The sequence below is a fragment of the Aotus nancymaae genome, unplaced genomic scaffold, assembly GCF_030222135.1.
Source record: "Aotus nancymaae isolate 86718 unplaced genomic scaffold, 86718_ANA_hifiasm-v0.15.2.pri h1tg000028l, whole genome shotgun sequence".
NCBI classification, from domain to species: domain Eukaryota; kingdom Metazoa; phylum Chordata; class Mammalia; order Primates; family Aotidae; genus Aotus; species Aotus nancymaae.
The window spans coordinates 34,154,658-34,181,948 of record NW_026988441.1 but is presented as its reverse complement, the minus strand read 5'-3'; the positions used below and the strand labels follow the sequence as shown (position 1 = coordinate 34,181,948).

General features: G+C 51.5%; 1 protein-coding gene across 7 annotated transcripts in view; it reads left to right on the top strand.

The window, feature by feature from the left end:
* Positions 1-729: 729 nt before the first annotated feature.
* Positions 730-27,291, top strand: part of DNM2 (dynamin 2) — a 106,401-nt gene continuing 79,839 nt past the window's right edge. For 5 of the 7 annotated variants that reach the window (XM_064381864.1, XM_064381862.1, XM_064381863.1 and 2 more), the window contains exon 1: positions 860-1,053. In XM_064381864.1, the coding sequence (XP_064237934.1) occupies positions 893-1,053 (161 nt within the window). In that variant the 5' untranslated portion in view covers positions 860-892. Of the gene's footprint in view, positions 1,054-27,291 lie in introns of all 7 variants that reach the window. The other 2 variants (XM_064381861.1, XM_064381860.1) reach the window with 1 other exon arrangement.

Below are 27,291 nucleotides of genomic sequence, written 5' to 3'. Positions count from 1 at the left end.
GCCTCGCCCATCTACAGAGCGCATTGGGACCCTGCTCCCAGAGCTGGTTTGAAGGCTAGGCACTGAGATGAGTTCTGGGACTGGTAGTTTTCCCCAGTGACCGGAAACTCAAAATCAGAACACCGGATCCCACCACGAGGTGTCACCCTTGAGCGAGTACGGTGGGACCTATCCTGTACTTCAGAAGACTGTTGGAGATATCCAACAATCACAAGGAAGAACCTGAGTTTTTCTGATTGACACGTATGGTTCTCAATTAGAGTCAAGATTCGGATTTTTAAAGCCCGCCCTCTTCTGCCTGGATGGCTGGAGCAACGGAGTGATATTTATGTGAACCAATGGAAAATTCTTAGGGAACTAGGTAGTAGCTCAGTTCCTAACACCATTGGTCCACTTTGTCGACTGACATCTCTCCCTGCCAGTAAGATGGTGTAACTTTGTCAATGGGCGGAGCCAACGTGCATTTTTTCTGAAACACCTCCTTCCTCTCTTGACAACTTGCTTTCTGCCGCTATTGGCTCTTGAACAACAGTGAGTGACGGTTCTCTTGTCCAATAAGCCTGCAAGACGGTCCCCAGGGGGAAGGTTTACTCACCCATAGGCCCGTGCCTCGTTTTCATTGGCTCGTGTGCTCGAGTGGCAACGCAGCGGACCAATTGCGTGCGGAAAGAGTGCTTTGGGCGCAGCCCCGGGGCCGGGGCGGGAGGTCGCTCGGGTCGGGTGTCGCCTGAGAACCGGATGAGGCGGCGACCCTGAGGCCGAGCCGGGAGCGGGCGTCGCGCCGAGGCCCGGGCAGGCGGGGAGCAACGGTACAGACGCCGCGGGGACAGGTCGTTGAGGGTCGTCGGCGGGCAGGGAGCGCAGGGCGCTCGGGCCGGGGGCCGCCGGCACTATGGGCAACCGCGGGATGGAAGAGCTGATTCCGCTGGTCAACAAGCTGCAGGACGCCTTCAGCTCCATCGGCCAGAGCTGCCACCTGGACCTACCGCAGATCGCCGTGGTAGGAGGCCAGAGCGCCGGCAAGAGCTCGGTGCTGGAGAACTTCGTGGGCCGGTGAGCGGGCGCAGCGGGGACCGCGGGCGGGCGGCGGCCTAGGGCGCGGAGGGCTGACCGGGAATGGCGCGCCCTGCGCCGCCGGCGTAACTGCGGCGCTTGCGTGCCCGCGGCGGGGACTGGGACGGGAAGGCGGGCCCTGTGGGACGCCCTGGGCGGAGGTCTCCCTGCAGGGTCTGGAGAGCGGGCCGGGGCCCCAGGGGCGGTGTCATGGGTCGGAGAGCCGTAGGACCGGAGGTGTGGTGGATCCCTGGGGTCCATCTGGTCCCAGCTTTCGTGGGTGAACTCTGCCATTTGGTTGCCCGTGCTTTTGAGGTAGATCCCCCTTCTGTTCTTTCGGGCCGTCCGTTTATCAGAGGTGAAACCGGCCATCTAGATATCTATTGGGGCGACCCCTGCGGTCAGGCTGGCTTGTTCTTGTATCTGGAGCTGCCCCCGCTGTCTGGTTGGCTGTCTCTCTGTCCTGGGCAAGCCTCCCTGCCACCACCATTTGGTTGTCCATCTGTCCAGTCCCACCTGGCAGCCCCCTGCTGTCTGGCTAGCTGTCCATGGTGACCTCTGCTGTCTGGCCGCCCATCCGTGTCCCTCACAGACTTTAATACTGAGCAGTCTCTCTGTTGGGTGATACCAGCTGACCTCCACTGTCTGACTGGTTAGCTGACTCCTAGGGGACCTTGTTGTCTGGTTCTCTCAGGCTGACTCTTATAGCTTCGTTCCTGGCTAGCGCAGCCTTCTCTCTTCCAAGTGAATTCTTCTGTCTGTCTGTCCATCTTCTAGTCTGCTCATGACTACCCCGAGTGTCTGGCCCAACGCCTCTGTAAGTGGGTGGCGGGAGGGTACAGGGGAGAATGGAGCTGAAGGATGAGGTTTGAACCCCACTTCTCTTCTCAGTTGGAAGGAGGACCCTGGGGGTACCTTACTTCAGAATTCCTTCCAGGGCACTAGAACACTGGGGCCCACCTCCTAGTTACAGCCTGCAAATTGGGGGTCCTCCTTTGGAGCCTGGGAAGGGGCTTCTTGCCTGATCAGGCCTCAGCGACTAGCGCTGGGATGTAGCCTTCTCTGGACAGCCCTGAGAAGCCACGGTGTGCCAATCTGCCCAGTGGGCAAACTCCACTCTTTGGGCTGTTTCCAGGATTCAGGAAGCAAATGAATGGGAACAGTCCGTGCAGCCACCTCTCCCTCCCACCAGCCCTCTGCCTTTCTTGTCTCGCAGATGGGCGGCCACTTCACCATTCCAGGAACTACTAATTTTCGGTGGTGTGGCTGCCAAATGATAACATCCTCCTCCTGTCATTATTGTCATTGTTATTGTTGTTATCAGTGTCAAGGGATAATGTTCTTTCTGGATTCAATGTCTTGAATCCCAAGTGAGAATGGGGTGGAGGCTCTGTTGTCATCCCCACCTTAGCTGAGCTGGGAGGCTCAAAAGGGACTCTGTTCACCCAAGGCCACCTGGCTGGTAAGGCTCTGTGTCTATTATCGCAGAGCCTTGGGGCTTTGCTCCCAGCAGCAAGAATTTCCTCCTTTGCTGCCTTGTCTCTGGCGCATTGCCTTCTGTCTACCATGGTGGAAAGGTGTGGACTTGGCAGCCAGCTGGGGCTGGCCTGATCTCGGCGGGACTGAGTGACCATCTTCCTGCCTGCCCAGGCTTCTGCTGGGGGTGTTTGCAAAGCTCTATCTCTTTCATTTGCCTTGTGACCTAGCACAGTTATCTTGGCCTAAGTCTTGGTTTACTCTCCTAAAAAAATTTTTTTTTTTTTGAGACAGAATCTCACTCTGTCGTCCAGGCTGGAGTGCAGTGGCACAATCTCGGCTCGCTGCAACCTCTGCCTCCCTGGTTCAAGTGATTCTCCTGCTTCAGCCTCCCAAGTAGCTGGGATTAGAGGCATGCATGCACCACCACACCCAGCTAATTTTTATATTTTTAGTTGAGACAGGGTTTCACCATGTTGGTCAGGCTGATCTCGAACGCCTGACCTCAGGTGATCTGCCTGCCTTGGCCTCCTAAAGTGCTGAGATTACAGGCATGAGCCACCGCGTTCAGCCCCAGGAGTTCAAGACCAGTCTGGATACCATGACAAGACCCCATTCTACAAAAAATAAAAAAATTAGTCGGGTAGGGTAATAGTTTCACACCTGTAGTCCCAGCAACTCAGGAGGCTGGTCCTGGGAGGATTGCTTGAGCCCAGGAGGTCCAGACTGCAGTGAGCCGTGATCACACCATTACTGTCCAGCCTGGGTGACAGAACTAGATCCTGTTTCAAAAAAAGAAAAGAAAAGAAAGTGCTTACCTATTGCAGTGCCTGGCATACAGTAGGTCTACATGGATAGGGCTGTTGCTGTTTATCTGGCTGGTTCCTTTCCTATCGATGAAAGCTAACCAGAATGAAAGTGCTTTCAAGTGACACACTTAAGCCTTATGAGGGCAGCATTACTATTATTAGTAATAGTAATGAGTTTGAGACCCCTGGCTTGTCTGCCCTGCACCAGCAGATAGAACTGTGGCCCTAAGGACAAAGGAGGGCATTGCTCCCTCTTGACCCTTGTCATTCAGCCTTAGGAGCTGGCCAGAGGGAAGGCCTTGGGCATTCCCTCACCCTAGCGAGAGCAGGAAGAGGCTGAGGCCTCCAGCTTCAGTTGCACAGTATGGGCCTGGTCCCGTGAGGTTTACCTCTGCAAGCCTCAGTTCCCTCAGCTAGGAAATGGGGCTGCTGATAGACCTGATTTATCTGTTTCAACTCATAGGGCAGGTAAAGTCACCTGGTGCCAGTCATTTGATACTTGTGAGACCTTGGGCAGGGGATTCAATCCCTCTACTTTATTTTTATTTTACAGTGTCACCCAGGCTACAGTGCAGTGGCACGATCTCTGCTCACTGCAGCCTTGACCTCCAGGGCTCAAGTGATTCTCCCACCTCTCAGCCTCCCAAGTAGCTGGGACTACAGGCACATGCCACCGAGCTTGGCTAATTTTTCTTTTTTCTTTTTTTTTTTTTTTGAGACGGAGTTTCGCTCTTGTTACCCAGGCTGGAGTGCAATGGCGCGATCTCGGCTCACCGCAACCTCCGCCTCCTGGGTTCAAGCAATTCTCTTGCCTCAGCCTCCCGAGTAGCTGGGATTACAGGCATGCGCCACCATGCCCAGCTAATTTTTTTTTTATTTTTTAGTAGAGACGGGGTTTCACCTTGTTGACCAGGATGGTCTCGATCTCTTGACCTCGTGATCCACCCACCTCAGCCTCCCAAAGTGCTGGGATTATAGGTGTGAGCCACCGCACCCGGCCCCTAATTTTTCATTTTTTATAGATACAGGGTCTTGTTGTGTTGCTCAGGCTGGTCTTGACCTCCTGACCTCAAGTGATCCTCCTGCCTCAGTCTCCCAAGGTGCTGGGATTACAGATGTGAGCCATTGCAGCTGGCAATTTTTGTCTTTTTAATAGAGATGGGTTTTGCACCATGTTGGCCAGGCTGGTAACAAACTCCTGAACTCAGGTGATCCTCCTGCCTGGGCCTCCAAAGGTGTTGGGATTACAGGCTTGAGCCACCATGCCCAGCCCTCACTTCTTTAAAATATGAGTTATAATAGCACTTCTTTCCCTTTCTTGAATAGGGATTAAATGAGCCAGTTTAGAGGGCTTGGCATAGAAGAAGTGCTTAAAACATTAGGTGTTGTTCATTTGTTCATTGAAAAATGTTTCCTGAGCACTTTCACTGTGTGCCTGGGGACGTGGCCAGTTGCCTCGGGAGCAAGTTACCAGAACCCCTGCCCTGGAGGATCTGGGCTTTCAGCAGGAAGCAGATAAAGGAGAAAAACGGACCACGCTGTGTCTCAGGCCTGCAGTCCCAGTTCTTCGGCATCCAGGCGGGAGGACTGCTTGAGCTCAGGAGTTGGAGACCTGCCTGAGCAACATAGTGAGACCCTGTCTCTACAAAAAAAATAAAAAACATCAGGTGGGCATGGTGATGCCCAGCTCCATGGCTCCTGTCCCAGCTACTCAGGAGACTGAGGCCAGAGGATCGCTTGAGCCTGGGATTTCAAGGCTGCAGTGAGCTGTGATCACGCTACTGCATTCCAGCCTGGGCGAAAGAGTGAGAAAGGAGAAGCATGGTTGAAGATGATAACTATGATGGAAAAAAGGATCAAGGAGCTGGATGAGGGAGAGAACACAGTTGCAGGGGGCACATTTTAAACAGGGAAGTTGGTGACGTTTTAGCAGAGCCTTGAAGGAGGTGAGGAAGGAATGCCTGGAGACTGGGGAAGAACATCTAGTGCAAAGGTCCTGATGTGGGAGGATGCCTGGAGGCCAGCTTTGCAGGCCTGTGGAGGGAGATGAGATCTGGGAGGCATTAGGGTGGGACCAGGCCACGAACCTTGTGGGCAGGGAGGCTGTCTGAGCAGAGGGAGAGCTGGTGGCTCTGTTACTGTCCCTCTGCACCTGGTCAGGCTGAGGGCTCTCCCCTTTGATTTCCAGCTTCCACTCGATTTTCTCAGTGAGCCAACTCCCAACATGTGTAGTTGCCCCACACCATTTTACTTTTAATAAGAAGTAGCTGTGCCAGGGATGCTGGCATTTCCAGCTGTATTTTTATTTGGCCTTTGGGGATGAGTCTCTCCAGGGAGATGTGGATGAGATGCCTGGGCGCTGCTGCTGCCTCGGTGGGTGGGTGCTGCACTGGTATACATCGGATGCCCCTTTTCTCCTGTCCCTGTCAGATGGAGGGGCATGTGTTGTGCTCCTTGAGCTGGTTTGTCCCTTAACGAATCTTATTAGTTTAGAGCCACTTGGAAATGACAACTTCTGTTTCCACTGACTTTCCTTCTGGGCAATGACAAATTGCGTCTTGAAAAGGCCATGCATGTCCAACTGCAATGGCTCACACCTGTAATCTCAGCACTTTGGGAGGCCGAGGTGGGCAGATCATGAGGTTTGGAGTTTGAGACCAGCCTGGCCAATGTAGTGAATCCCCATCTCTACTAAAAATACAAAAAATTGACTGGGCGCGGTGGCTCACGCTTGTAATCCCAGCACTTTGGGAGGGAGGCTGCGGCGGGCAGGTCACGAGGTCAAGAGATTGAGACCATCCTGGCCTACATGGTGAAACCCCAGCTCTATGAAAAATACAAAAATTAGCTGGGCGTGGTGGCATGCCCATGTAGTCCCAGCTACTCAGGTGGTTGAGTCAGGAGAATTGCTTGAACCTGGGAGGTGGAGGTTGCAGTGAGTGGAGATTGCATCACTGCACTCCAGCCTGCTGACAGAGCAAGACTCCATCTCAAAATAAATAAATAAATAAAAATGCAAAAATTAGCCGGGCGTGGTGGTACATGTCTGTAGGCCCAGCTACTCAGGAGGCTGAGGCAAGAGAATCGCTTGAACCTGGGAGGTGGAAATTGCAGTGAGCTGAGATTGTGCCACTGCATTCCAACCTGGGTGACAGAGTGAGACTCCATCTCAAAAAAGAAAAGAGAAAAGAGAAGGCCATGCAAGGCTTGACCAGGGTGGTCTTTGGTACTGGGCCTGCTGGAATTGGGACAGTTCAGAGGCATCTGTGGGAATATGGAAGTCTTGATGCTGCCACACACCAAAAGAGTGACCTCATTTCTCTGGGCCTCAGTTTCCTCATCTGGAAAATGGGAGCATGGTGGTCTCTGCCTCCTGGGAGTGGACTGAGAATCATATAGGAAATCCTTGTGAAACAGGTAGTATATGTGGTCTTATTGGTTGGTTCTTGTCTCCTTTTATCTGGGATTAGGACTCTGATGACAGTTGTTGGTTTCTTTTTTCTTGCTCTGTCCCGCAGGCTGGAGTACAGTGGCATAATCATGGTTCACTGTAGCCTCCAACTCCTGGGCTCAAGTGATCCTCTCACCTGAGTCTCTTGAGTAGCTGGGACTACAGGTGTGTGCCACCCACCGTGCCTGGCTAATTAATTTTTTTTTTTTTTTGTAGAGACAAGGTTTTACTTCGTTACTTAGTCTGGTCTCAAACTCCTGGGCCCAAGCGATCCTCCTGCCTTGGCCTCTCAAAGTAGTGGGATTACAGATGTGAGCCACCAAACCCGGCTTTAGTTTCTTTTCCCGTAAAGAGAAGGAATTCATCATTACTCTGTTTATATAAATGGAGTGTCTGTCAGTGCAGGCAATGTTCTAGCTCTGGGGATACCGCCAGGACCAGGACATGCAGCCACGCCCTGTTCCCCATATCCTGAAATGTTGACCAGAGGCTGTTCCTGGTTCCTTTCTACTCAGGAATCATGGCTGCAAACAAATAATTGTCCGTGAAGAGTTATCTACATCCATTTTGTGTATGGTGGTGAGAAATTGGGAGAAAAAATGCCCAGCATTGGATCATTTAAGGTCAGGAGTTCGATACCAGCCTGGCCAACATGGTGAAACCTCGTCTCTACTAAAAATACCAAAATTAGCTGGGTGTGGCAGTGGGCACCTGTACCAGCACTTTGGGATGCCAAGGCAGGTGGATCACCTTAGGTCAGGAGTTCGAGACCAACCTGGCCAACATTGTGAAACCCCGTCTCTGCTAAAAATACAAAAATTAGCTGGGCATAGTGGTGGGCACCTGTAACAATCTCAGCTACTTGGGAGTCTGAGGCAGGAGAATCATGTGAACCCAGGAGGCTTCGTTGAGCCAAGATTGTGCCATTGCACTCCCACCTGGGTGTCAGATTGAGACTCTGTCTCCCCAGAAAACAGCCCAAAGATAGGAGATTTGGCTGGATGAGCGTGCTGAGACAACCAGCTATCAACTGGCTACCCAGAGGGATCTAAAAGAATCTTTAATGACCCAGAAAGCTGCACAAGACCTGTTAGGTACCAGATGAAATGGGCTGTGGGATCCCATCTTGTTTAAAACAATTGTATTTGCTCAGTGAAAAGACTGGAAAGACATACTCTGCTCTCACCCCACATGTGAATTGTCTCCCCATGTGATTCTTGGTTTGTTTTTGCTGGTTTGGGGATTAGGTTTATAACCAGGAAGACAGATTTCTCCAAAGCTTCGCTCTAGGCTGTCCAAGTGCTTTTTCAGAGTTATTTATTGAGGGATAATGGCCCTTGCTAGGTTCATAACATTGAAATCCCCTGGTGATAAGCTGGATTGTTTCTGGATGAGGGTGGAAGATGGCCTTGTGGACAGTTCTAGATTTAGAGAGGTTTTCTTTTTTTTTCTTTTCTTTCCTTTTTTTTTTTTTAGAGACAGGGTTTCACCATGTTGGCCAGGATAGTCTCGATCTCCTGACCTCGTGATCCGCCCACCTTGGCATCCCAAAGTGTTGGCATTACAGGCATGAGCCACCACGCCTGGCCTACCTTTCTTTTTTCTTTTTTTAGAGACGGGGTCTCACTCTGTCGCCCAGGCTGAAATGCAGTGGTGTAATCACAACTTAATGTAGCCTCAACTTCCCGGGCTCAAATGATCCTCCCACTTCAGCTTCCTAAGTAGCTGGGACCACAGATGTGCACCACCATCCCCAGCTAATTGTAAGAAATTTTTCATAGAGGTAGGGTCTCACTATTTTTTGCCCAGGGCTGGTCTCAAACTCCTGGGCTCAAGTGATTCTCCTGCCTCGGCCTCTCAAAGTGCCGCGATTATAGGCATGAGCCACTGCGCCCGACTTATATTAGATTTAGAGATTTCAGAGTTGGTTTAGGAGGTAGAGGCTGGCTGGCCATTGAATGGAAGCCTGTCTCGCTTTCGCGCTCTCTCTCAGCGTTTACATTTGGCTCACAGCCACATCGGCCAAACTTCTGCCTGATTTGAATGAAAGTGCTGAAATTATAGGCTCCTTGACTGCTGAAAAAAAGTGAGAACATCATCTAAACCATAATTTACTGGGGTTGCCAACTACATGCTGTAATTAAGCCCTTATTGTGTTAAAGCTTTGGAAAAATCCAGGCCAATAATGAGATATTTATAGGGCATTAGCTACGATCTGAATAAAGGGAAAATGTGGTCCTACCTCTGAAGCAGGATGGCAAAGAGAGGAAAGGCGACTGATTCCAGCTGCATTTTGGGTTTCTCTGAATATTGGCAACTAGATACCTGCTGGGTCGTGGGGAGTTTTCCCCTGTGGCATCACCTGTAGCTTGAACCGGGAGCTGGATGACTGTTTCAGTTTCATCTGCTGCTTGATGTTTATGATGTTAAGAGCCAATGTTAGCCCAAGCGCGGTGACTCATGTCTGTAATTCCAGCACTTTGAGAGGCTCAGGCGGTCAGGTCACAAGGTCAGGAGTTCGAGACCAGCCTGGCCAATATGGTAAAACCTTGTCTCTACAAAAAAAAAAAAAAAAAAATACAAAAATTAGCTGTGTGTGGTGGTGCAGGCCTGTAGTCCCAGCTACTCGGGAGGCTGAGGCAGGAGAATTGCTGGAACCTGGGAGGTGGAGGTTGTGGTGAGCTGAGGTTGCTCTATTGCACTCCAGCCTGGGCGACAAAGAGAGACTCTATTGTAAAAAAAAAAAAAAGCCAGTGTTTATGGAGAATCACCATGTGCCACGTGTGCAAAACCTGACCAATGTCTTCTCTGTCCAGGGGTGGCAGCTGCTGCTTTTAGCATCCCTGCTTTATAGGTAGAGAAACTGAGGCCAGAGAGGGAGACTGGCCTGAAGTCACACAGGGAGGCAGACACAGGAGTGGGAGCTTGAACATCCCACCTAGGGATGTGAGTCCTCTAGGGCCAAACATCTGGGTGCCTCGGGGGTGAGAAGATGTGGGCCTGGCTCTTGAGAGCAGGGCTGAATGGTGGATACCATGGCATTTGTATAGAGGGAGCAAACAACTCGTGGCTTTGGGGCTTTGGGGATGCATCAAGGTTGTTGGTTGTGTGCCCAACCGGCATTTTTTTTTTTAAGAGACAGGGTTTTACCATGTTGGCCAGGCTGGTCTTGAACTCCTGACCTCAGGTGATCCACCTCCTGGCCTCCCAAAGTGCTGGGATTACAGGCATGAGCCACCCCACCCAGCCCCAACTGGCATGTTGTAAGCAGCTCCTACTCTGTACCAGTTGCTGGGCACCCAGCCAGGACTGGGACGGACGGGACAGGTGAACACTTAAATGAGCAAGAACATTCTGGGTCAGGCGCAGGGGCTCACGCCTGTAATCCCAGCACTTTGGGAGGCTGAGAGCAGCCTGGCTGGCATGGTGAAACCTCCTCTCTACCAAAAAATACAAAAATTAGCTGAGCATGGTGGTAAGTGTCTGTCATCCCAGCTACTTAGCAGGTTGAGGTGGGAGGATCTCTTGAGCCCATGACTTCGAGGTTGCATTGAGCTATGATTGCACCACTGTACTCCAGCCTGGGTGACAGCAAGACCCTGTCTCAAAAAAAAAACAAAGGCTGGACACGGTGGTTCACGCCTGTAATCCCATCACTTTGGGAGGCTGAGGTGGGAGTTTGAGAGCAGCCTGGCCAACATGGCGAAACCTTGTCTCTACTAAAAGTACAAAAAATTAGCCGGGCGTGGTGGTAGGCACCTGTAATCCTAGCTACTCCGGAGGCTGAGGCAGGGGAATCGCTTGAATCCAGGAGACGGAGGTTGCAGTGAGCTGAGATCATGCCACTGCACTCCAGCCTGGCAAAAGAGCAAGACTCTGTCTCAAAAAAAAAAAAGAAAAAATATTCTGAAGAGTGGGAAGTGATTTGCTGTGCACTGCACTGAGTCGGGGAATGGCTGTAGGGACTGCTTCACATGGGGCTTGCTGGGATGGCATCCTGCAGTGGAATAGCCCCGCCAGGACTTGGGGGAACAGCATCGAAAGCCAAGGGAGCAGCAGGTGCAGAGGCCCCGTACACACCCGGCCAGCTGAGTGCCCCCTGCGGACTGCAAAGAACCAGTAGGCACATGAGAGGACACTGCCTGTGGAATGCCAACTTTTCTAAATTTTAATTGCGCAAGTAGAGCGTGTTCTTGGAAAAAGGGAAACCATTACGGATGAGGAAGAGCACACCGCCCACCCCGTCCCTTCCTCCCAGCTCCTCCTGGGAACACCACTGTTACTTTAGGGAATATCTAGCCAGACCTCTCTGATATTTCTGTACTTAGGTACTTGCTGGTACCTATGGAGAATACATGGCACCTTTACGGGTGGTTTTTTTTTTTTTAAACAGGTCTTACTCTGTCACCCAGGCTGGAATGCAGTTTCACAGTTAGGGCTCACTGCAGCCTCAGCATCTTGGGCTCAAGCAGTCCTCCTATCTCAGTCTCCTGAGTACGTGGGGCAAAAGCGCATGCCACCATGACCAACTAATGTTTATAATCTTTTGTACAGATGGGGTTTCTCTTGTGTTGCCAAGGCTGGTCTCAAACTCCTGGGCTCAAGCCATCCTTCCACTTTGACCCCCCAAAGTGCTGGGATTACAGACATGAGCCACCTCACCCAGCCACATGCATATATTTGTTGTGTGAAAGTAGCTAAAGGCCAGAAGTGGTGGCTCACACCTGTAATCCCAGTACTATACGGGAGGCCGAAATGATATGGCTTGAACTCAGGAGTTCGAGACATGCCTGAACAACATGGCGAGACCTTGTCTCTACCAAAAATACAAAAATTAGCATGCCTGTACTCCCAGCTACTTGGGAGGCTGAAGTGGGAGGATCGCTTGAGCTGGGGTAGGGGTGGAGGTTGCAGTGAGCCCAGATTGCGCCATTGCACTCCAGCATGGGTGACAGAGCAAGACCTTGTCTTAAAAAAAAAAAGTAGGCCGGGCGCGGTGGCTCAAGCCTGTAATCCCAGCACTTTGGGAGGCCGAGGCGGGTGGATCACGAGGTCAAGAAATCGAGACCATCCTGGTCAACATGGTGAAACCCCGTCTCTACTAATACAAAAAATTAGCTGGGCATGGTGGCGCGTGCCTGTAATCCCAGCTACTCAGGAGGCTGAGGCAGGAGAATTGCCTGAACCCAGGAGGCGGAGGTTGTGGTGAGCCGAGATCGTGCCATTGCACTCCAGCCTGGGTAACAAGAGCGAAACTCCGTCTCGGGGAAAAAAAAAAAAAAAAAGTAGCTAAAACCCAGATTTGAATGAATTTCACTGCACAGTCACAAAGGGGGATGAGCAGCCAGGATCCTGCAGCCACCGGGACAGTGCCTTTGCACGTCAGAGGACAGTCCTGGGTCTTGCTTTTGGGGACTCACAGCCTGCCTGGGAGTGCAGGGACCCTGAAGCAAGGACATCTTCCTTTGGAGGAGGGTAGCAAGTGGAGATTTGTTCCTGTCTATACAAAGAATGCTAACAGTAACAGGCTGAGACCCTGAGGTTGGGCAGTGTGGGTGTCTCTCTGGGCTGGCTTTGAAGGCTGTAAGATGGGGCCAGCAGTGTCCCCTCCCAGGTGAGAGGGAGGCCCTGTATGGCAACCCTTGGAATGCCCCTCTGACTTCCGCTTCCTGCGTGGCTGCTCAGTGGCCCTGGCAGGGGCGGGCACCACTGCTCTTTCTGTTACAAGAGACCTCCAAAGGAGGTCTGAACCCACTCCCACTGCAGACTTATGGGGTGGTAGACAAGAGGCCAGCAGAGCTGTCCCAGGCCCTGGTGACACCTCCACACCCAGATGAAGGAAGAGCAGGCGACTTGGAGCCTGCCTTGTGACACACTTTCATCGAAGCTATGACAGTCTTTCAGGGCTGCAATCCTGGCAGGCGAGTCAAGCGGGCAGGAGCAACCGCAGCTGGCGTGACCCCGCCTGCCGGGTGATACGCCCTGGCACAACCAGGCCGGCCCTGGAGGAAGCCCCCAGGGCACATCAGGGAGGGACACAGCTGTCCTGGCCATGAGACCTCTGTCTTCTGTGTGGATACACAGGGTCCTTCTAGAGGGTCGCAGCCTCCACGCCTGGGAGGCCTCCCAGCTGGCCGCACAGCCAGGATCCTTCGGCCACCAGGACAGTGCCTTTGTACGTTGTTCTTTTCTACCTGCTGGGGCATTGGAGAGCTCCATCAACAGCAGGGGACAGTGACTGAGAGGCCACAAGCCACTGGCTCAGGTTGAGGAAGGCTTCCTGTGGTTTAGGCTGATATATCTCCCTGTCTTGCAACATTGAGTTCCCTATCGTCTGGGCGGAAGCCAGTCAGACAGAAGCCCAGCCTCTGCAGTGCCTGCCCTGGTGGCAGCGCCTGGCACAGGTTACTGGGAAGCTCAGGGCAGGCTGCTTTCTGAGGTGAGGAGACCCCACCTGGAATCTGCTCCCAGCACTGGGTGAAAATTGATGCACTGGCTTGATCTTTTTTTTTTTTTTTTTAAACAGTGTCTTGCCTCAGCTTCCTGAGTAGCTGGGATTACAGGTGGGTGCCACCATGCCCGGCTAATTTTTGTATTTTTAGTAGAGGCAGCGTTTCACGATGTTGGCCAGGCTGGTCTCAATCTCCTGACCTCGTGATCTGTCCGCCTTGGCCTCCCAAAGTACTGGGATTACAGGTGTAAGCCACTGCACCTGGCGCACCAGCTTAATTTTTAAACTCTTTTCTGTTAAAGCCTTTATTTAACTGTTTACTCATTGTTTAAAAAAAAAATCCATTCTGTCTGGAAGTGCACAGAGTAAGGCTGAGTGTCCTTTGCATGGGAACGACCTCTATCAGTGTGTGGCTCTTGCTAGTTTTGTTTTGTTTTTTAAATATATTTCTAGGTGTGAATACCCCCTACTCATCTACCCAGTGAGCCTGTAAGTCTAGCAAAACACGCTCCCTCTCCACAGTCCAAAGTCTCTACAGAATGTGACTGTCTTGCACCACGTCCCTGCTGTATTTAGTGCCTCCAAGTGTGTTTGGCTTTTGTGGGGTTTTTTGTTTGTTTTTTTGTTGTTGTTGTGAGATGAAGTTTCGCTCTTGTTGCCCAGGCTGGAGTGCAATGGGGCTATCTTGGCTCACTGCAACCTCCACCTCCCAGGTTCAAGCAGTTTTCCTGCCTCAGCCTCCTAAGTAGCTAGGATTATAGGCACCCGCCACCATGCCCAGCTAATTTTGTACTTTTAGTAGAGATGGGAGTGGGGTTTCCATGTTGGCCAGGCTGGTTTCGAGCTCCTGACCTTGTGATCCACCTGCCTCACCCTCCCAAAGTGCTGGGATTACAAGCGTGAGCCACCGCGCCCGGCCTTTGCTTTTAATAAACTTTTTATTTTGGATTTTTTTTTTTTTTTGGAGTTGGGGTCCCACTCTGTCATCCAGGTTGGAGCTTAGTGGTGTGATGTTGGCTCACTGCAACCTCCATCTCCCACGTTCAAATGATTTTCCTGAATCAGCCTCCTGAATAGCTGGGATTACAGGCACCTGCCACCATACCCAGCCAATTTTGTATTTTTAGTAGAATTGGGGTTTCTCCATGTTACCCAGACTGGTCTCAAACTCTTGAGCTCAGGTAATCTGTCCACTTCATCCTCCCAAAGTGCTGGGATTATAAGTGTGAGCCACTGTGGTTAGCCTTTTTGTTTTTAATAAACTTTTCATTTTGAAAAAAAATTTTTTTTTTTTTTTTTGGAGATGGGGTCCCACTCTGTCACCCAGGTTGGAGTGCAGTGGCGTGATGTTGGCTCACTGCAACCTCCACCTCCTGGGCTCAAGTGATCCTTCCACCACAGCTTCCCAAGTAGCTGGGACCACAAGTACGCACCACAATGGCCGGCTAATTTTTTGTATTTTTGGTAGAGACATGGTTTTGCCATGTTGCCCAGGCTGGTCTTGAACTCCTGATCTCAGTTGATCCACCTGCCTCAGCCTCCCAAAGTGCTGTGACTATAAGCATGAGCCACCATGCTCTGCCTAGAAATAATTTTAAATTTAGAGAAAATAAGCTTCAGATTTACAGAAAGTGCAAAGATAATACAGAGAGCTCCTGTACATCCTTCACTGGTGTCCTCTAACTGTACATTTCTTAGAACCAAGAAATTAACTTCCTGGCCACTCGGGAGGCTGAGGCGGGAAGATTGCTTGAGTCCCGGAGTTAAAGTCCAGGCTGGGCAACATAACATCTAAAAGTAAATGAATGAGGCCAGACATGGTGGCTCACGCCTGTAATCCCAGCACTTTGGGAGGCTGAGGCAGGTGGATCAACTGAGATCAGGAGTTCAAGACCAGCCTGGCCCACATAGCAAACCCCGTCTCCACTAAAAATACAAAAAATTAGCTGGGCATGGTAACATGTGCCTGTAATCCCAGCTACCCGGAAGGCTGAGGCAGGAGAATCACTTGAAACTGGGAGGCAGAGGCTGCAGTGAGCTGAGATCACCTCACTGTACTCCAGCCTGGACAACAAAGCTAGATTCTGTAGAATTAAAAAAAAAATGAATGAATGAAAGTAACCTTGGTATACTACTATTAAAAACATGAGGCCTGGCCAGGTGTTGGCCAGGTGTGGTGGCTCACACCTGTAATCCCAGCACTTTGGGAGGCCAAGGTGGGCGGATCATTGAGACCAGGAGTTTGAGACCAGCCTGGTCAACATATCAAAACCCCATCTCTACTAAAAATGTAAAAAATTATCTGAGTGTGGTAGTATATACCTGTAGTTCCAGCTACTCTGGAGGCTGAGATAGGAGAATTGCTTGAACCTGAGAGGTGGAGGTTGCAGTGAGCCGAGATCAAGCCATTGCACTCTAGTTTGGGTGACAGAGCAAGACTGTCTCAAAAAAAGAAAAAGAAAGGGAGGCCAGGTACAGTGTCTCACACCTGTAATCCCAGCACTTTGCGGGGCAGAGGTGGGAGGATTGCTTGAACCTAGGAGTTTTAGACCAGCCTGGGCAACATAGTGAGACCTCATGTGTTAAAAAAGAAATTAGCTTGGCTTGGTGGTGCTTGCCTGGAGTCCCAGCTCCTCTGGAGGCTGAGGCAGGAGGATCACTTGAGCCCTGGAGGTTGAGGCTGCAGTGAGTGATGATTGCACCATTGCACACCAGCCTGGGCAACAAAGCCAGACCCTGTCTCAAAAAAAAAAAAAAGCCAGAATATTTAGATTTCTTCATTTTTTCCCACGTGGGACTAATTTAAAAAAAAAAAAATTTTTGTGTAGATGGGATCTTGCTCTCTGGAAGTATATACAGTGAGAAATTTTAATTTTCAAAGAAAATGACGCCTTTTCCTGCCTCAGAATCATACATCACATTTAGTTGTAAGAGCTCCTTAAGCCTTTTTCTGGTCTGGGAAGCACCTCAGCCCTTCCTTGTTTTCTATGATCTTGGGAAGTCATGGAATGTCCCTCAATTAGGGCTTATCTGGTGTTTTCTCATGGTTAGCCTGGGGTTGTGAGTTTTGGGGAAGAAGGCCACATTGGTGAGGTGCGCTCCTCCTCTGTGAGTCTTATCAGAAGAAGTACGTGATACCAACAAGTTTGATAAATTATTGACAGTGATAACTGGTGATGTTGACCTTGATCTCTTGGCTGAGGTAGGCTTGCTAGGTTTTCCCACTGGAAAGTTACTATATGTTTGTTCTTTTCATACTTTATCCTTTTGGGATCATGGAGAAATTTATTTATTTATTTATTTATTTATTCATTCATTCATTCATTCATTCATTCATTCATTTATTTGAGATGGAGTCTCGCTCTTGTTGGCCAGGCTAGAATGCAATGGTACAATCTCAGCTTACCGCAATCTCTGCTTCCCAGGTTCAAGGGATTGATTCTTCTGTTTTGGCCTCCTGAGTAGCTGGGATTACAGGCGTGTACCACCATGCCTAATTTTGTATTTTTAGTAGAGACAAGGTTTCTCCATGTTAGTCAGGCTGGTCTTGAATACTTGACCTCAGGTGCTCCACCTACCTCGGCCTCCCAAAGTGCTGGGATTACAGGTGCGATCCGCACCAGGCCTGGATAATTTTTTTTTTTTTTTTTTTTTGAGATAGAGTCTCACTCTGTCAACCAGGCTGGAGTACAGTGGTGTGATCTTGGCTCACCGCAACCTCCGCCTCCTGGGTTCAAGGGATTCTCCTGGCTCAGCCTCCTGAGCAGCTGAGACTACAGGTGCTCACCACCACACCTGGCTCATTTTTTTTTATTTTTAAGAGATGGGGTCTCACCATGTTGCCCAGGCTAGTCTCAAATTCCTGGGCTCATGTAATCCTTTTGCCTCAGGCTCCGAAAGTGCTGGGATTACAGGCATGACCCACCATGCCTGGCCTTTTTTGACACTATTGAAAAGACCATCCTTTCTCCTTAAAGTTGCTTTTGTCTGAATTTAGTTGGGCCATATTTGTGTGGGTCCATCCTGAACTCTCCGTTCTCTAACATTGATGTGTGGCTCTGTCCTTTTGCCAAAACCACATTTCTTTCTTTTTCTTTTTTTTTTTGAGACGGAGTTTCGCTCTTGTTACCCAGGCTGGAGTGCAATGGCACGATCTCGGCTCACCGCAACCTCCGCCTCCTGGGTTCAGGCAATTCTCCTGCCTCAGCCTCCTGAGTAGCTGGGATTACAGGCATGCGCCACCATGCCCAGCTAATTTTTTGTATTAGTAGAGACGGGGTTTCACCATGTTGACCAGGATGGTCTTGATCTCTTGACCTCGTGATCCACCCGCCCAAAGTGCTGGGATTACAGACTTCTTTTTCTTTGTAAATGGAGATGGGGGCTGGGTGCAGTGGCTCATGCCTATAATCCCAGAACTTTGGGAGGCTGAGGCAGGTGGATCACTTGAGGTCACAAGTTCGAAACCAGCCTGGCCAACATGGTGAAACCCCGTCTCTACTAAAAATACAAAAAAATTAGCCGGGTGTGGTGGCAGTCCCCTGTAATTCCAGCTACTTGGGATCCTGAGGCAGGAGAATCTCTTAAACTCGGAGGTGGAGGTTGCAGTGAGCCGAGATCGCTCCACTGCACTTCAGCCTGGGCGACAGAGTGAAACTCTGTCTGAAAACAAAAAAAAAAAAACAAAAAACTAGAGATGGGGTCTCGCTATGTTGCCCAGGCTGGTTTCAAACTCCTGGGCTCAAGTGATTCTCCCACCTCAGCCTTCCACAGTGCTGGTGTTACAGGCATGAGCCACCACGCCCACTCATTTCTTTATTGCTATAGCGTTATGATAAGACTTGAAATTAGGCCATGTGAGTTCTCTTTGTTCTTGTTTCTCAAAATTGTTTTGTCTAGTCTAGTTCTTTTGCCTCCACATATATATTTTAGAATCAGCTTGTTGATTTCATAGAAAAGATCATTGTGTATCAGTAAGTGGAAAGCTGCCGTATTCGTGTTTTTGTTTTTTTTTTTTTTGAGACAGAGTCTGTATCACCCAGGCTGGTGTGCAAGTGGTGTTGGGATTACGGGCGTGAACCGCTGTGCCTAGCTGGTACTAGTTTTTATAATTGTGTATTATTCCGTCCACTGTCACTACCCCCAGGACCAGTGCAGTTTCTGCCTCCTCAGTCTTGCACCTTTAACCTCAGTGTCCTCAACCCCCAGGCTGTTTTCCCTACAGTGGACAGAGGGACCCTGTTAAGAATGTCCTTCCTGCTGGGCATGGTGACTCACGCCTGTAATCCCAGCACTTTGGGAGGCCGAGGCAGGTAGATGACGAGGTTAGGAGATCGAGACCATCCTGGCCAACATGGTGAAACCTTGTCCCTACTAAAATAAACAAAACTAGCCAGGCATGATGGCGCTTGCCTGTAGTCCCAGCTACTTGTGAGGCTGAGGCAGGGGAATCGCTTGAACCTGGGAGGCAGAGGTTGCAGTGAGCCAAGATCGTGCCACTGCACTCCAACCTGGTGACAGAGCAAGACTCTGTCTCAAAAAAAAAAGAAAATATCTTTCCTAGCTGGGTGCTAGGTGGAAGGATCCCTTGAGTCCAGGAATATGAGACCAGCCTGGGCAACATAGCAAGACCCCCATCTCCACAAAAGATTTAAAAATTAGGAAGGCGTGGCGGTGCATACTTATAGTCCCAGCTACTCAGGAGGCTGAGGTGGGAGGATTACCTGAACTCAGGAATTGGAGGCTGGAGTGAGCTGTGATCCTGTCACTGCATTCCAGCCTGGGAGACCCTATATCCTTCCTCTGCTTGGCTCCTAGTTCCCTCAGGGTAAAAATAAAGTCCTCCCTGAGGCTCCATGATGTTCTCAAGCAGGTGAGCCTCAGTCCCACCTCAGGGCTTTTTCACAAGCTGCTTCCACTGCCTGCCCTGCTCTTCCCGCTGCCCAGTAACCCTATGGTTCATTTCATCTGTACTCTAAGGCCTCTGCCCTCAAGCCTCCTCAAGAGGCTCTTCTCCCCTACCCCCACCCCCTCTGCCACTCTGCTAAAACGCCTCACCCTGTTCTCTCTGTCCTCTTCCCCTGCTTAATTTTTCTTGGAAGCACTTGTCATTCCTGTCATTCCTTCACCTATTTGTTTGGCTTCTTTTTTAAGCCGGAGTCTTGCTCTGTCGCCCAGGCTCCAGTGCAGTGGTGCAGTCTCTGCTCACTGCAACCTCCTGGGTTCAAGTGATTCTCGTGCCTCCGCCTCCCAAGTAGCTGGGACTCCAGGTGTACTTCAGCATGCCTGGCTAATTTTTGTATTTTTAGTAGAGACAGGGTTTCGCCATGTTATATAGGCTGATCTGTAACTCCTGACCTCAGGTGATCCGCCTGCCTCAGCCTCCCAAAGTGCTGAGATTACAGGTGTGAGCCACTGTGCCCGGCCAAAAAATTCTTTAAATATCAGGCACACAGTGTGGTCTGACTTGCAGTTTTCCAAGCCCATGGGGCAGGGATGGGGGCAGGGAGCCTGGGGGAAGGCTTTGCCCTGAGGCAGGAGACTTGGCCTCAGGACATTAGGATGAAACAGAGGTGGAGGGGATGGGTCTGGGTGTCCAAGGCGGGATATGCCTAGAGATGTGCTGTAGGAGTAGCACAGAGACCCCAAGAAGGGGGACGGGGCTGTTCCTGTCACATGCAACATTGTGGACTGTGTCTGCCTGGATAGTTCCTTATGGCCTGGCTCGCCATCATGCTGGGAGAGTCTCAGGGTTGGAGAGAACTGGAACGTGTTTGCCTGGAGGTCACTACCTACTCCCCTCTAAGGAAGGGGCCTCCAGGAGGCTGGCTGTGGAATGCAGACTGTGGGCGGTGCCTGCCTGCCTGCATCCAGTTCACTTGGGCCCTCAGGGTGCTACAGAGCTGGAAATCCACACATGGCTGACCACCCTTCCAGGGCTGCAGAGACACAGTGACCGTTCACTGTGCCCTGGCGTCTAGAACTGTCTCCTCCAGTCCTCACCACACCCCATTTGACAGAGCAGGACACCTGTCACAAGATGGGAGAGACTTTGCTGACAAGGTCCCACAGCTGGCATGCGCCAGGCTGCCTGGGGAGCTCAGGTCACCCACTGCAGTGGGGAGCAGTTAGGATGACACCGAGGGTACCCCTAGGAGGGCGGAGTTGTGAGCTCCAGGACCCCACATTTGAGCAGTTTCCCTGACAGTCCTGAAGTGCTGCTTGGCCGGCCAGTTTTTTGGGGCCTTCTGAGTACAGGTGAAAGTCACAAGGTCAACACTGGCCTGTGATCACAGTTATAAAAAAGTTATAAAACCCTGACATTCAGATCACGTTGGAGACTTTAAAACAGCAAGTTTTCATTTGCACGCCTCATGTGACCTCAAGCCTGCTGTCCATACCCAGGAAATGGGGATGTGCAGAAAAAAAACCCGAAGTGGAGGACATCATCCTCCATGTATGATCCGGTCCCTGCATTGCACTTGACCTTCAGCACTACAGCCTGCATTGCTTCCCGGACTAGCTCCCGAGATTGACTGAGACAATTCCCTGCCAGTGGACATTTAGGTCATTATTGGTTTTCATTCCACAAAGTACTGCCCTCAGGGAGTTGGCTGTCTTTGCAAAACCACGCACTATATGTTTCTGGGTACTGGGGAAAGGGCACTTAAGACCCCTCCCCTCAAAGTGTTGATATTCTAGTTGGGACTGTCAGATAAATAAGCAGTTAGGCTGGGCACTCCTGAAATCCCAGGGCTTTGGGAGGCTGAGGTGGGAGGATGGCTTAGGCAACATATCACTAAAAAAAAAACCATGGCCAGGCCCAGGGGCTCATACCTGTAATCCCAGCACTTTGGGAGGCCGAAGTGGGCAGATAACAAGGTCAAGAGATCAATACCATCCTGGCCAACATGGTGAAACCCCGTCTCTACTAAAATACATAGAATTAGCTGGGCATGGTGGTGCGCGCCTGTAGTCCCAGCTACTCGGGAGGCTGAGGCAGGGGAATTACTTGAACCCGGGAGGTGGAGGTTGCAGTGAGCTGAGATCGAACGACTACATTCCAGCCTGGCGACAGAGCGAGACTCCGTCTCAAAAAATAAAATAAAATAAGTTCTTGTACTCGCAGCTATTCGGGGGGCTGAGGTAGGAGGATGGCTTCAACCCAGGAGTTTGTGGCCGCAGTGAGCTATGATTGCATCATTGCACTCCAGCCTGGATGACGGAGTGAGATCCTGTCTGAAAAAAAGTGCAAATAGACCAAAAAAGTACCAGCTCGTGGGCAGTGCTGTGTGCAGAAGGAAAACAGGGCAACACGAGGAGGAAGCAGCGTCAGAAGGGGACAGGGCTCTCTGAGGAGGTGACATCTGAGTTGAGTCCTCGGTGACCAGTGGTAGCCAGGATTGTGGAAATACTTGGAGGAGATGAGATGGTCATTCCAAGCATGTGCAAAGGCCCTGTGACAGGAATGTCTGGCCTCCTTGCTGTTTCTTTTTTATTTTTTGAGATGGAGTCTCACTCTGTCGCCCAGGCTGGAGTGCAGTGGCGCGATCTCGGCTCACTGCAACCTCCCCCTCCCAGGTTCAAACGATTCTCGTACCTCAGCCTCCTAAGTAGCTAAGAATACAAGTACATGCCACCATAGCCTGCTAATTTTTCTGTATTTGTAGTAGAGATGGGATTTCACCATGTTAGTCAAGCTGGTCTTGAACTCCTGACCTCAGGTGATCTACCTGCCTCAACCTCCCAAAGTGCTGGGATTACAGGTATGAGCCACCTCGCCCAGCCTTTTTGCTGTTTCTTGACCACCAATGTGGCTGGAGGGAGGGAGTGAAGAGGTAGTAGGGGAGGTGGGCACAGAGGTGACAGGGCCATGGGGAGCACTTGGGAACTCTCGAAGATTATGAGCAGAGAAGGGTCATGCTCTTAGATTGTATTGAGTTTTCCTTTTTAAAAAAAAAAAAAATACTAGAGACAGGGTCTTATCATGTTGCCCAGGCTGGTTTCAAACTCTTGGGCTCAAGAGATTGCCTACCAAGGTGCTAGGATTATAGGCATGAACCACTGCGCCCAGCCTGAGTTTTACTTTGATTGGTTGGGTTCTCTTTTGGATATCGTGGTAAGAGCTTCACATACCTTTCCACCTCCTCTCTGAGGCAGGTGGTATCATCCCCACATAACAGATCAGGAAATGGAGGCACCAAGAGGTGACCTGCCCTGCCCATCTTGTCCAGAAAGGAAACACTGGATTCCAGCCAGGGTCTGGAGAGTCCCAGAGCCACCACCACGAATTGCCACAGGTCGCCTCCTGGTTTTGCTTCCAGCTTGGCGTGTCCCTGGGGTGAGACCAGGGAGCAGGTGATGATGCCATGGCTTGAGTGCCAAGGGCGGGCCAGGAGCTACAGGATTCCTGAGCAGGGACGGGCTGCTGGGCTGGGAATGGAGGAGGAGTGAGGCCAGGAGTGGATTGTGGAAGACAAGAAGCTGCTGCCTGAGCCTCAGTCTCCTCATCTGCGAAATGGCAGATTTGGCCCATTGTTCTGCAAGCATCGGTCATCTGCCTCCTGCCTGACTGTTGGTTGGGTACTGGGAGAGAGCAGAGAATGGGCCAGTTACAGGACTGTGCCCCCACGTGGCTGCCTCTCTAATAGGATGTTGAGGTGGGGGCAGGGACAGAGTGCAGCTGGCTGAACACATCAGGAGCCCGGAAGATGCCAGCTGAGTGGCACTGCATGTTGAGCGGGTTGGTGTATGAAAGAAGGGGAGCAGCTTCCTATGGGGGGGCAAGAGAGGCTGCAGTTTGCTCGGAGCTGCCCGCCTGCTCTGTGAATGCTGCAGGAAGAAGGTTCCAGGCTGAGGGAGCCGCCCATGCAAAGGCCCTGGGACAGGACAGTGCCGGGTGTGTTTGGAGAACATGGAGGAGGCAGTTGTGGCTGGAGCAAAGCCAGCAAGACAGAGTGGGGTGGGGAGGTGAGAGCAGGGAGTTGATGGGACAGATGCCTGGGGGGGGCCGAAGGGAAACGTTTGGCTTTTTTTTTGAGACGGAGAGTCTCGCTCTGTCACCATGCTGGAGTGCAGTGATGCGATCTCCGATCACTGCAACCTCTGCCTCCCGGGTTCCAGTGATTCTCTTTCCTCAGCCTTCTGAGTAACTGGGATTACAGGCACGAGCCACCACACTTGGCTAATTTTTTTTTTTTTTTTTGCATTTTTAGTAGAGACAGGGTTTCACTATGTTGGTCAGGCTGGTCTTGAACTCCTGAAGTGATCCGCCCACCTCGGCCTCCCAAAGTGCTGGGATTATAGGCGTGAGACACTGCGCCGGGCCCAAGTTTGGCTTTTATTCCAAGTGAAGCCGGACCCTGGGGAGGGCTCTTAAAAAAGAAGGGGTTTACAATGACACTATGTGCACAGACACCTTGTGGCTGCTTTGTGGGAGGCAGATTGTGGGGACCAAGGGCACGACTGCACTGGTGTAGGCAGGTGACAGTGGACACGCCAACAGCCTTGAATGTGGAGGGAATTGAGCAGAATCAGGCTTGATGTGGAGGTGAAGCTGGCAGGACTCGAGGCTGGACGAGGTGGGGGTGAGGGTCATGGGGAGCCCCAGGTCTGCAGCCTCGAGAGGGGTGTGTCCCCTCCCTGTCCTTCGGGGTGACCACAAGGATGCAGTGGTGCCTACCTGCAGACACTGTGTGGGCCGGGCGCTATAAGGCTTGGGTATCCTTGCTGGGCGATTGATGGCTATCGTTGGAAGGATGAGGCAGGTACCGAGGTGGGCACAGGAGGCTGGGCGTGGATCCCCACTTCTGCTCCAGTGGTGCCACAGAGAAGCTCCGGAGGTGGATGCAGGTGACTGCAAGTCTGCCTCATTGGTGTCCCACCCACGTTCACATCCTGGCTCTGCTCCTCCCTTGCTGAGCATCCTGGGCAAGTCCCAAGACCCTGAGCCTCAGTCTACCCATCTGTGAAATGGGGCTTTTGGCCCTGGCATTTTTGTGACAGAATTCCAACACCGCTGTGTTTGTCAGAGAATTTGCTGCAATCTTGCCCAAGACGGGTTAGAGGCAGCCTGTCGGGAGGCCAGCGTTCCTTGTGTGGCTCTTACCAGAGTCCTGAGAGGTCAGGGTGCGAATGGGCCCTGGAGTGTGGGCTTCTACTGATGGCTCTTCCTGTGGCCAGCACCATGCTAATGGCTGGCTGTGGTGTTACGTGAGACCTCCCAGCCACATTCTGACTTGAAGAGACAAGGAAGGGATCTCAGCCCAGGGTCCTGGCCAGGCCCTGCCAGCACCAGGCTGCACAGGTGAGGGGTGGCTGGCCCTGGGGCGCTGGCTCTGGGCCACGATGCTGACTCACCTCTGTGGGCTTATCTGTTGATTCTCCCTCCCATGGGAAGACTCGGGGTTTGAGCCTGCATCGTTCCTGCACGTAGCCGTCCCCACCCTCATGGGGGCTGGAAGTCAAAAGGCGCCTGGTGGAGCCTTGTGGTCTGTTCAAAAGACGGTAAATAAACAGCCTGGGCTTCTGATCTGTTGGACTCGACCTGGCACCTCTCCCATCACTGCTGGGTGCCACCTCCCACCTGCATCCTTCCCTGCTTGTCCCCTACTGCCTTCCTGGAGCCCTTATCCCCTTCCAGGGAGAGGTGGCCCATTTTAGAGCTCAGAAACCCACTCTGGTGGGTTGAAGTGACTTGAGCCAGGTCAGGCAGGTGGTGGGGCCCTCTGTGGCAGACAGGAAGTGTCCTCCCATATCATGGATGGCCAAGTCAATGCCCACAGAGGGTGGAGACCTGTCCAGGGCGACACAGCCCAGAAGGGACCAAGGTGGACTTTGAACCCAGGCTGCCTGGCTCCACAGTCTGGATCCTTCCCACCCATTCAACAAACACTTAATGAGCACCCACTGTCTACCAGGCACTGTTCTAGGTACTGGGGATCTAGCAGTGACCAGCTAAGTGCAAAGGTCCTGCCGTGTCACAGGACTAGACCTCCATCAGAGGCCATGTTGCTGAGTGGGAAGGGATGTGCATTTGGGAGGGAGGGGCGAAACCCATCACACCTGCCCATGGCCAGGTAGCAGGGCCTATGGGGAAGGCAGAGAGAATAGCCCCTGCAAAGGCTTGAAGGCCAGCAGTGCCAGAGAACTCAGAGGAGTCAGGTGCAGGGGGTGGGGCTGGGGAACCCAGTCAACACAGGGAGTAGGACTGAACAGGTCGGACTAGGACCGGTCACTTGGCTTCTGCAAGAGGGAGGCTTGGAGGCAGGATCTTCGTTTTAGAAAGGTCACTGGGTCCCAGCACTTAGGGAGGCTGAGGCGGGTGGATCACGAGATCACGAGTTCAAGACCAGCCTGACCCAGATGGTGAAACCCCATCTCTACTAAAAATACAAAAATTAGCCGGCCATGGTGGCAGGCACCTGTAATCCAAACTACCTGGGAGGCTGAGGCAGAGAATTGTTTGAACCCAGGAGGCAGAGGTTGCAGTGAGCCGAGATCATGCCACTGTATTCCAGCCTGGGCGACAATGCAAGACTTCATCTAAAAAAAAAAAAAGAAAGGTCACTGGGGAAGGTGGGAGGATGGGCCAGGACTCTGGAGTCCAGCCTGGGCCCATGGATAAGAGGCCAGGTACTGAAATGATATAATAGTACTAAGCTAGGTGCGGTGGCTCACACCTGTAATCTCGGTGCTTTGGGAGGCCCATGAAGGAACGTTGCTTGAAGCCAGAAGTTTGAGACCAGTCTGAGCAACTTAGAAAGACCCTGTCTCTGCAAAAAATAAAAAAATTAGCTAGGCATGGTCATGAATGCCTATAGTCCTAGTTACTTGGGAGGCTGAGGTGGGAGGATCACTAGAGTCCAGGAGTTAAAGGCTACAGTGAGCTATGATTATGCTACTGCACTTTAGACTGGACAATATAGCAAGACCCTATCTCTAAAAAAAAAAAAAAAAAAATTAGCCAGGTGTGGTGACACCTGCCTGTAGTGATAGCTACTCAGGAGACCGAGACTGAGGCTTGCTTGTGTCCTGGAGTTTTAGGCTGCAGTAAGCTGTGACTGTGCTGCTGATCCAGCCTGGGCACAGAGTGAGACCCTGCCTCTAAAATAAATAAATAAGGCCAGGCACAGTGGCTCACGCCTGTAATCTCAGCGCTTTGGGAGGCTGAGGCAGGCGGATCACCTGAGACCAGGAGTTCGAGACCAGCCTGGCCAACATGGCAAAACCCTGTCTCTACTAAAAATGGAAAGAAATTAGCCAGGTGTGGTTTTGGGCGCCTGTAATCCCAGCTACTCGGGAGGCTGAGGCAGAAGTGAGCTGAGATTGCACCACTGCACTCCAGCCTGGGTGGCAGAATGAGACTCCATTTCACACAAAAAAAGTTAATAAAATGCATGGTTAATTGTGCATCTCCTATGTGCCAGCCCTACCGTATGCTTTGGGATACAGTGTTGGAGGATCCTGCCTTGGAGAGCTGAGATATGGGTGTGGGGTCTGTGTTTGAGTCAGAACAAAACACTGCTAAGTGACATTTAGCATGTATGTTAGTTCTACAGAGAACAATGAGGCATGCGGGGAGAAGGAGGCAGAGTTGTGGATGGGGGTGAGACAAGTTTCTAAGAAAATGTCATTCGAGCGGGATCACTCTGAGCTTGGCGAGGTCACCTTGTCTTACGGACCAGGAAACCTAAGACCAGAGAGACAAGGCAGCCTGCCCAGGGTCACACAGCACAGAGGTGGCTGAACAGGGACTGGAACACAGGGCAGCTAGGGTACATAGAGGGCATTGTAGCAGCAGCAAGGAGAGAGCAGAGGGGTAGGCAGCCTTCAGTCCTTTCAGATGTGGTTGGGATCAGGGAAGAGGAAGTAGATGACAGAGGCTAGAACGTCACTTCCAGCTAAGAGGCTGGTCAGTGTTCTGGGCAGAGGCGGTTCGGAGGCGGTGTTTGAAAGGCTCAGAGTACTCCTGCTTGCTGTGTCCCAGAAAGCCCAGGCCCTCCTCACCAAGCTCCTAGGAGATTTCTGGGGGGCTCTTTTTGGATACAGTC